This window comes from Quercus lobata, chromosome 5 (assembly GCF_001633185.2).
Source record: "Quercus lobata isolate SW786 chromosome 5, ValleyOak3.0 Primary Assembly, whole genome shotgun sequence".
Lineage (NCBI taxonomy): Eukaryota > Viridiplantae > Streptophyta > Magnoliopsida > Fagales > Fagaceae > Quercus > Quercus lobata.
Genome location: NC_044908.1, coordinates 17,130,483 through 17,141,268, shown reverse-complemented (window position 1 = coordinate 17,141,268; position 10,786 = coordinate 17,130,483). Strand labels below are relative to the sequence as shown.

At 32.0% G+C, this 10,786-nt stretch overlaps 1 protein-coding gene across 1 annotated transcript; it reads right to left on the bottom strand.

The window, feature by feature from the left end:
- Window positions 1-5,949: 5,949 nt before the first annotated feature.
- Window positions 5,950-8,862, bottom strand: LOC115990081. Its single transcript, XM_031113944.1, has 5 exons — window positions 8,659-8,862; window positions 8,391-8,549; window positions 7,979-8,023; window positions 7,625-7,771; window positions 5,950-6,339 (listed from the first exon to the last, which is right to left on the bottom strand). Exons 1-5 carry the CDS (start codon window positions 8,860-8,862, stop codon window positions 5,956-5,958), a joined length of 939 nt encoding a protein of 312 aa, XP_030969804.1. The 3' UTR covers window positions 5,950-5,955.
- Between the last annotated feature and the right edge of the window lie 1,924 nt (window positions 8,863-10,786).

Genomic DNA, 10,786 nt, shown 5'->3' with positions numbered 1-10,786 from the left:
TGCTTACAAATTCTCAAGATGATCAAAGTATAATCACTATATCATCTATCAAATGTTTATATTTCATGTTTTCATAATTTAAATTATTACGAAATTAGAAATGTGTGTTAAGAACATAGAAAATATGGATTGAATGTGTATAAAATATGAGTTTATGGATTGAATATTAAATAACTTCCGATTTATAAGAAATTAGAAATGCATGTTAAGAACATAGAAAATATGTAATCTAGTGGTGCAATTTTCAAAATATTGATCAAATCAAAAGTATTTAGGTGGTGCATGTATGAAATTAATATTCTAGTAGCCTAATTTTGTGTTATATTATTAAACATAATTGTTAGATTTAGACCCTTGAACAAATAGTGTTTAACCAATTTTAATGCCAAGTTTTTAATCAGATTAATTATACAAGCCTTAGGTTAAAAAAATAATCAAACATATCATGCATAGCAAAAAGTAAATAACACAATGATATGATGACTTAGAAAATCTTATGAAACAACATGTTCCAAAGGAAAAACCTAGGAGGATCAATCCCAAGAAGAAAAGTCCATTATCAAATGACGATTGACAATCAAAATATCAATTTATAGTAAACCTAACCAGGATTAACAAAATTAGCTCTGAATTCCACAGACTTCTCTGATATGGATTTGTTTCAACATGAACCTCTAGTACACTTGATAGCAGAAGATTGGGTGGCCACTTGATTCCAATAGTACTAAGAGTGTGAGTGTGATTTCTATTATAAGTATGAAAGAGTAAAAGGTACGAAACCTCTTAGATCTCAGAAGGGTAGCTCTCCAAGTCTTGAAAAACATGAATTATGGTTTTCTTTATATACTTAATGTAGTAGGACTAAAGCCTATGGACTAAAAATAAATTATGCTGATTCATGCTTTGATCAATCGAAGCTACTAAAAACATACTACTTTAATTTGCAGCTTCCTTTTTTTTGTACTTTTACTTGTAGCATCTTGAGTATTGTTTAATCAAACCTATAAATACTATGGTCTATACCTAAACAAGTTTGTGTTCTCCTGTTTGTCAATTATCCTATACGTATAGAACCTAACATAATGTTAAATGCATATATTTTCTTCTATACCAAATATTTATGTAAATGAGTTTTTATGATTATTTTATAGTAAGATCTATATAAGAAACCATTTATTTAAAATATAAAATTATTGCTCATATATAAGATGAAAGCATTTTTAATGACATTTGATGGAGAACATAAAATGTATATTTTTGTGAAGATTTTTTCTTAGAATCATTTTTGAAAGTGTAAGCTCACTTAGTGTATAAAACACTTGTGAATGTTTAGACCTCCAAATACAAATATTTCAAAACAAGCTTATATTCAAACAATGTATGTGCAGAATGATAAATATAAGCTATACCCAAATATACTTTAAGCTATATTTTAATCACAACACAATAGTAATTAAAAGCAAAGAGTAAGGGATAGAGAGAAGCAAACGCAAGATAACACTAGCATGTGGTATCGAAGAGGAAACTGAAAAACTCGGCGAAAAACCTTTGCATTGCCCTCCAAGCAGTAAAATGATCCACTAGAAAATCAGTTGAGATACATGAATAGTAATAGACCATCCAAGCCTAATCTACCCGATGCACCTAAGCTCTCCAAGCTTCTTGCTCCAATAGGGTTACGCCTAGCATTGTATTCTCTAGCTTACCGGATCCCACAATTAGCCCATTGCATCAACCAAAATGAATTGGTTCTTTCTTGAACTGCTTCCCAAACACCAAGAACCTTCTCACTGATTTGAATGTGGTAAGGTAAGGATTTGGCTTAAGATCCTCTCATGAGTATGACAATGGAGAGGGTGAGAGTAGAGGAATTTAGAGAATCAAATGTATAAGACCATGGATGAATTAATCTTGTTGTTCTCTAGGGTTTCTCTCTCAAAATTCTCTCTGGAAGCTCTCTATATTTTGTAAATATAAGGGTATTTATAATAGGGTATGAGAAGGAATGTGAAAAGTCATTTTTCAGCAAAAAAGGGTGCACTGGCGAGTCACTCATGACTTGGATGAGTCGCGAGTTCCAATCGCTAGATAACAGAAAGGCCAATATGTAATTATTTTCCTGTAGTGATCCAACTTTCCTGACCCTTCAACTTCCTACATGCTTTACACGTGTGACACATTTTGACGAATCACCACTCGCGAGTCAGTCGTGAGATCCAGTCTTGAGTTGCCTCTTTATTGCACATACTTGATCAATTCTTCACACTCTCTCACACACAACCCTTACATTATTTCCACCTAAATACAGGGCTTCTAAATGCTAAATTACACGTAAATTTGATGCGGAATAAAGCCAACACATAGTTGAATAAATTCAATTGTCAATGTGACATGAGGTGTTCACAGCTTCTCCCGAAATTTTTTGAGGAATTTTCTTATTGAGTAGCATAACTCTTGCCATTTCTTGAATCACCTGATTCTTCCTTTCAACCACCCCATTTTGTTAAGGAATTTTAGGAGCTGAAAACTCTTTCTTGATCCCATTCTTCTCACAAAAAGATTCAAATCTTGCATTCCCAAACTCCTTGCCATGATCACTTCTTATCTTGACAATTTGTACACCTTACTCGTTTTGAAGCCTTTTGCAAAGATTCTCCATCTTCTCACATGCTTCCAATTTCTCTCTAAGAATTTCCACCCATGTGTATCTTGAGAAATCATCAACAATAACCATAATATACCGCTTTCCTCCTAAGCTTTCTGTTCTTGTGGGCCCCATTAAATCAACATAGAGAAGCTCTAAGTAATGTGATGTAGAGATCATATTCACCTTTTGATGATAAGCCTTTGTTTGTTTTCTCATTTGACAAGCACCACAAATGGTCTTCTCCACCTTTCCAAATTTTAGGAGCCCCACAACAGCTTCAAGTTTGGACACTTTCGCCACTTGTTTGAAGTTTTCATGGCCAAATCTTTGGTGCCAAAGTTCCAACACATTGACTCGGGCACTCCTACAAGAAATATTTGGTGTAGGAACTACTCCATAGCAATTGTTGGTAGTCCTATATCCCTCCAAGACTTGAATCCCTACTTCATTGATGATCACACACCCCTTCTTTAAGAATTGAACAAGAAAGTCCTCATCACATATTTGAGTGATGCTCAAGAGATTCACTTTAAGCCCTTTGATATATAGAACATCTTTCAATAGAGGTAGCCTCGGTATCTTAACAGTTCCCTTGCCAAGAACTTGAGCATGGCTTCCATCCTCAAATGTTACATAGTCACCAACCTTCTCTTTGAGAGACTTAAACAGTGATTTATCTCCTATCATATGACGAGAGCATCCACTATCAAGATACAATAAAAAAATTGAACACTTTCAAAGAGGTGTGCACAAACAAGCAAGCAAGAGATAAACACTCTTGACATTTAAAAAGAAAATCATCTTCATTTTCTATTCTCTTACTAGATTGAATTCTCTTTTTAAGGTGATCAACCTTGTCACACAATATTCTATTTCTTCTTTTATACTTCTTAATCAATGAATTTGACTCACATAGACTACTGTGTAAGACATTGTTCTTATGCTCAAGATACTTTAGCATATGAACAAACATTCTAGCATGTTTCTTTGTTTTTAATAACTCTAGGAGTTCATTGTTAGGAAAATCTTTAAAAATACTCATAGAGTCATTATCACAAACATTTGCACCACAATTCAACATGGCCTTTTTCCATAGCTTCATCAATAGCTACAAGGGGTCTAACTCCTGAATACAAATATCCCAAAACAAGCTTATATTAAAACAATGTATGTGTGGAATGATAAATATAAGCTATACCCAAATATGCAAACTACTCTGAGCCATATTTTAATCACAACACAGCAGTAATTAAAAGCAAAGAGTAAGGGATAGAGAGAAGCAAACGCAAAATAATAACGGCACGTGTTATCGAAAAGAAAACCGAAGAACTTAACGAAAAATCTCTCCGCCGCCCTCCAAGCAGTAAAATGATCCACTAGAAAATTAGTTGGAATACATGAATAACAATAAACCCTCCAAGCCTAATCTACCTAATGCACCTAAACACTTCAAGCTTCTTGCTCCAACAGGGTTATGCCTAACCTTGTCTTCTCTAACTTACCAAATCTCATAATTATCCAATTACATCAACCAAAATGAATTGGTACTCTCTTAAACTGCTTCCCAAACACCAAGAACCTTCTCACTGGTTTGAATGTGGTGAGGTAAGGATTTGGCTTAAGATCCTATCATGGGTATGACAATGGAGAGGGTGAGAGTAGAGGAATTTGGAGAATCAAATGTATAAGATTGTGGATAAATTAATCTTGTTGTTCTCTTGGGTTTCTCTCTCAAAATTCTCTTTGGAAGTTTTTTACATTTTGTGGGTATAAAGGTATTTATAGTAGGGTATGAGAAGGAATGTGAAAAGTCATTTTTCAACAAAACAGGGTGCACTGGCGAGTCACTTGCAACTGGGATAAGTCGCGAGTTCCAATTGCCAAATAACAGAAAAGCTAGTCTGTAATTTTTGTCCTGTAGTGATTCAGCTGTCTTGATCTTTCAACTTCCTGCATGCTCCACACGTGTGACACATTCTAGCGAGTCACCACTCATAAGTCAGTCACGAGTTGCCTTTTGATTGCACACACTTGATCAATTCTTCACACTCTCTCACGCACAACCCTTACATTATTCCCACCTAAATATAGGGTTTCTATATGCTGAATTACAAGCAAATTTAGCACGGAATAAAACCAACACATAGTTGAATAAATTCAACCTTACAGAAAGGATTATATAAAAGATAATTGTACACTTAAATTTATGGAGTTAATTGAAACTTTATTAATTACTAATGCAATTGGTTCATATACTTAATTATAAGTGAAGTTGATAAACATTATAACTTATAATAAGAATAATCCATGGGAGTGATGGGACATAATATATTTCTTACGAAATGTTATAAAATGCACCACACATACAATACCTATTTGGGATTGTTTTATTTATTTATTTATTCTTTTTTTTGGAAACCTAAACTAAATATAATATATAACTATAAATGAGCCAAATCAAAACACAAACCCTCCAGAGCAGGGGAAGGTGAGACCTCAATCCAAAAAGCACCTTTAGAAATATGTCTAACATAATAGAGAAATCCTTTAACAGAGAAAGCTGCCATTACCTTGCCCTTGTCATTCCGTATCATTGCCCAATAACCCGAAGCAACAGGATCCGAGAATACAACAGCATCAAAGTGAGGAGGGATTGTGGATATTGGATAGCTATTTGGTTTCTGGTCGAGAGACTAGTGCGTATGCATGTTGTTTGCTTAGTTTTTATGGGCAGATAAATAAAGAGAGAATTTTTTAGAATAGAATTGCTTTCAGCTGGGTTTTTTTTTTTTTTTTTTTTTTTTTTTTTTTAAACTAGGTTTTAACGAGAGATGCATTAGCTTTGACTGCTCTAAAATATTTTCTACGATAATGAGACTATTCATAACCATGTATTGAGGCTTAGTCTATAAAGTTGAGGCCTGGGCCGACAAAGGTCGATCAACTAAGATGAAATAAACTATTCTAGCTAGAACCCCTGCACTTCTACACAAATCCGGAATAGCAGACGATAAATTAAAATTTATACATAAAATTACTTATTGGCCCCATGAATTTTCTTTCTATTGTACGGATTTTGTGTTCTTGGTTTGTTTATGAAAGTTACTGATTCAGTAAAAAATACAAAGATAAAAACATAAAATATTGTGCCTCCAAAGATATGTATCATTGAAAATTTAATTGGACCACAATAACATTTGAGCGATAACCATGTAAAAAACAAACGTAATTGCCTTTCTGAGACCTCTCGCATGTGTGGATTATTATAGTTATCACAATGATTTTTTTCATTTTTTTTTTCCCACTTGCTAATTTGCACATTGTGTTGAATAGCCAGGACCCCCAAAATAGAAATGGGTTCCAAAGCCTCCATTAGTATTATTTGCAACTTCTACATTATAGCAAGATGGTCTTGTCGCATATTTTTTCAGACTTTGAGCCTCCACGTCTATGAACTTGCCACTGTTATCCATGTATCCAATATTTCGAAAATAACTTGCTTTTCCATAGCCTTCATTCCCAAAATGGCCACTCCCCATTTGAGTCCTTGTATGATGATCACCCAGTTCCGCATTGTAAACCTCCCCACCCCATTCAATTCTGCTAGCACTACTCACTAAATAGTTGAAGATGGTGCCGGGCCAATATCCAAGCACCTGATCTTGCACTTGGAACCACCATTTTCCGTTCTCCTGAAGCATAATAAGTTCAAGAATTTAGTGACCATGACATGTACACAAAATTTTATAGAGAGAGATAATGGCTAAGCATCAAAACGGTTTTACAAAGAGTCAAATTATTTTTCCGCAAAGTCCTAGGTTTAGCATGTACATAAGATATTTTAGAAAGAGTACTACTACTACTAGGAAATAATTTTTTTTCAGAGAAGTATAATAACATATATATATATATATATATATATATAGAGAGAGAGAGAGAGAGAGAGAGAGAGAGAGAGAGAGAGAGAGAGAGAGAGAGAGAGAGAGCCGTTTGATTTTTTATTCACCTTATGATATTGTTCCACACATCATAATTACATATACACCATAATCTCTTTAAATAATAGAACATATAATTACATATACAAACACAATCATAACAAATTCCTTATTCTAGGATATATGGTTCCATATAATAAAGGTTTTTTTTTTTTTTTAAATGACAAAGTTTAGCCACAAATTTGATTATAGTCTAAGGTTACAACTTCATTCACTATTTTTTTATTGGATGTGAAATTTAACAAATCCACTATTAGATTACATTTTCTTCTTATATCCTCTTTACTTACAAAAATTTCTAGAAGACAAAAAATTATTAGCTATGCTGTCAATCTTATGTTTAAATTTCAAGTTTTGTAGTCTAAAATCATACATAAAAAAAAAAAATATATATATATATATATATATATATATTATGAATCTAATAATAAATAACATCTTATTGACTTTTTGATATGTGTATTAAGAACATAAAGAATATGAAATCAAATGGCTATATTTTCAAAATATATAGTTATTTAAAATTTTTAAGTGGGAGTTATAGCATTGGGCTATAATAAATTTAGTCATTTTTTGAATACCTAGTACCATATAAAGACTTGATCATTATAAATGTTTATTAATAACAATCATAATTATTAAATTTCATATTTAAGCAAAAACAAAAAGGAATAGAAATCAAATTTATGTGCATTCAATGTGTTATCAACTAGTTATTTTTATTTAGTAAAAAAAAAAAAAAAAACTAGTTATTTTTATAAATATTGAATTGGTAATTTTTTATTGGAGTAATATAATTTTCATATAGTCCCCACCATTGACATCACTTTATATTAATCATTGTATATCCTCTTTAAATAAAATAAATAAATAAAAAATAAAAAATCATTGTATCTCATTTTAGTAACGAAAAAATTGTGATTATTTTTTTTTTATATATATTAGAATATTTGTTTTAGGAAATAAATATACGTATTACCTTGTATATGGTTATCCCTATATCGAATTGCTGTGCAGAGTACCTGGAAACAGGTTCTATGGGAGAATCAAGGGAAAAATTCTTGTTTACTTGCACGAAACCAGGACATTCTAGATTGAAGCATCCCGTACTTTGGTAACCATCACTCTTAATTACAAGGACAAGAATAAGTTAGTTCAAGAAACACTTGCATGAAATGTTTTATTTATTACTAATTTTAAACATTGAAGGTAAGTGACTTGATTTAAAAAGGCTGCACTTGATGATAGCGCAGGTGGATAGACTAGTTCTAAAATTCTAATGCAAATTTAATCTTATTTTGGAAAAAAGTAATAATCAAGCAAATTAACTTACAGTCCAAAATGTGAACAACTTTGTCTTGTTTTCTGGTGAAGTAACCTGAAAATGAAATGAAATGCTTGTCAATATATTATACATACCGCAAACTTCTATTTTCAAAACTAATATCAGTTTTCTTAGGTACATTCAAATATCATATCAAAGTTTTTGGTTTTAATTCATTCAAAAAAATGGTTTTAAAATTTCACTTTTGTTCATTTTCTCTTGTACTCGTGAAGGATCAAAGTCGCTTGCTAGTTGGACCTTCTCTTGTAATCGGGAAGGAACCATCCCTATCTCTTTAATTTTGCATTATGTGTTGGGTTCTTGTGCAGTAGATGATAACAGTTCGTTTCTCATTTTGCCTATTGTGTAATATGTCTTGTTTCATTGCCCAAAAAAAAAAACCTTATTTTCTGAAACTTACCTTCCATCCAGCTTCGATTGTGTTTAATTCTTCATCAGGACCTGCCAAAACCCATATTTGAGCAAGACTAAATTCTCCATCATCAACGAAAGGGTTCCATACATTTAATGATGCATGTGCGCCATAGATTTCGCCAACCCCGAAACTAACAATGGCATGCTAGTTTAAAATAGAATAATTCGAGTGTAATTAGTTTAAAGCGTAATTAAGGTGCAACTTGATTAATATATATGTACATATATCACGTCATTTGATAAAAATGATATACCTCATGATTACTGATATCATAAAAGCTATGATTAAGTTGTGTTCTACGTGGTATCCATTTGACACCACGAGTGTCTTCATCTTCTTGTGTTCGTCTTATGGGGACTGTTCCTTCTGGGCATTGTCCATTTTTATGCCAATTTTGGAATAGCTCAGCTTGATATGTATTCTCTTTTGGACTGCTTGGGATTGAGTTGGGCTTCATCTGATCAACCAAAGTCAAATTACTAGTTTTAATCCTCAGTAATCATAATGAAAAGCTAAAGCAAAGAATCATATATATGACCTAAGAAATAAGAAATTGCAATGTGGAGTCAGTACTTCTCTTCAGCTTCAGCTTTAATTTTCTTTATTTATTATTTCGTTTCTTTTCTTTTTTAATAATCTCGCCCCCATAACTTATACCAAAGTAATGAAAATATATATATATATATATATATAAAGGAAATAATTAACTATCTGATTTTTTTCATCCATAATATTTAGAAAGGATGGCTATTTTAAAAGAGAACTATAAAAAAGGCAAGATGAAATGTGTATGATATGCAAATGCATGTAAAAGATAATTTTAGCTATGGATTTTTTTTTTTTCTTTATTTTCTTTGGGGAGTTTGGGATGGTGGGGAAATAGTGGCAAATTCATCACAATACCATGGTTTTGAAATCTAGACCGTTCAAACGACCAACAAAGTGAAAGGTTTAAGATTTTTGAGATTGAACCAAGATTTAGCTGAGGTCAAATGATAATGTATTTTTTTTTAATAAATTTAATTCATAAATTGTCTTTATATATAGTAATTTTCCAATTTTGACCGACACAAAGCTTGTGGCCCAATGGTTGACACACCAAAACATGCATATTTGTTAAAAGAATGCAGTTTCAAGTCCTGTACAGGTACATTTGATAGACTGAAAAGCTCTGGATTCCAAAAAGCCCTCGTTTAGTTGTCACTGTCTCTCATGCTAGCTTCTTCTTCTCTCTCTCTCTCTTTCTCTCCTGCGAATTCTAGCACTTGCTGCAATCTAAAATTGTTTGCTACCCACGAATAAGGATTTTAGATTGGCATATTTTCTACAACCCCAGTAATATTTGTCGCTAATATTTGCAATTGATTTTTTCTGCTTTATTGTCGCTGCTTTAGCCATGATAGTAAATCTCAAAATTTGAGCACATTTTAGGTCCTTAAGCCTATTGCTCTGATGCTTCGGTGATATTATATTACTTTTAAAAATCATGATGAGTTACAGTGATATTGGAAATTTTATATATATATATATATATATATATATTTTTTTTAAGAATCAAGATAGGAATAAGATGTTAAACTAGAAGTGTAATATAATTTCATAAGTGGGGGTGTTATAGGAAATTTGGTTTAAGTATGCCTTCATTCTACCTATTAAATATAGATCCAAAGTTCTATGCCTATGTTTTTACCAATCAATTGAATAGTAATATTTATTCAATAACACCTCTTATATTACTTGTAATATTTATTCATATTCCTATGTAATCACCATTATAATGTATCAAATGTGGCCTTAGTTTCCAGCCTCAACTTTCCCAAGATCCCAATTGAACTTAACACTATGTTTGGCAAAATGGAGGGTGTGAGAAAGGAAAAGAAATTGAGAGAGGGCAAAGAGAGGAAATGGAAGAAAAGAGAAAATTTTCATCCTTCATGTTGTTTGGTTAAGAGGAAAAAGAGGAAGGAAATGATTTCAACTTTTTTTTTTTTTTTTTTTTTGTATTTTATCTTTTCACACTTTTTTTTTTTCCATTTCTTTCCAATTTGGAAGAAAATTAAATAGTGGATTTGGAGTGAAACAAAATCCTTTGGATTCATTTATCTCCAATTCATTTCCATCCAACAAAACATTGGAAGGGTTTCTTTTCCCTCATTTGTCCCTCAATCCCTTTCCCTTCGACCTCTTTTCCATTGAACCAAATATAGTCAAAAAGTCTTGAAGTGGTCCTCATTCCTCAGCGACTTTTTTTTTATTCTTTCTTTTTCTTTAAATTACAAGAAAATTACATGAAAATTGAAATAACCCTCAAAAAAGAACTGAAAATTACAACTTATATGAAATGTTTGAGTGAACAACAACAGTGACAGAATTAATTAAAA

Excerpts from the sequence above, each read along its gene's own strand:
- LOC115990081 (XM_031113944.1), bottom strand. The coding sequence starts at position 8,862 with ATGAAGCCCAACTCAATCCCAAGCAGTCCAAAAGAGAATACATATCAA. Across the intron at positions 8,550-8,658 it reads ATGATATCAGTAATCATGAG|CATGCCATTGTTAGTTTCGG; the intron begins GTATATCATTTT and ends ATTTTAAACTAG. Across the intron at positions 7,772-7,978 it reads AGTTGTTCACATTTTGGACT|AGTGATGGTTACCAAAGTAC; the intron begins GTAAGTTAATTT and ends CTTGTAATTAAG.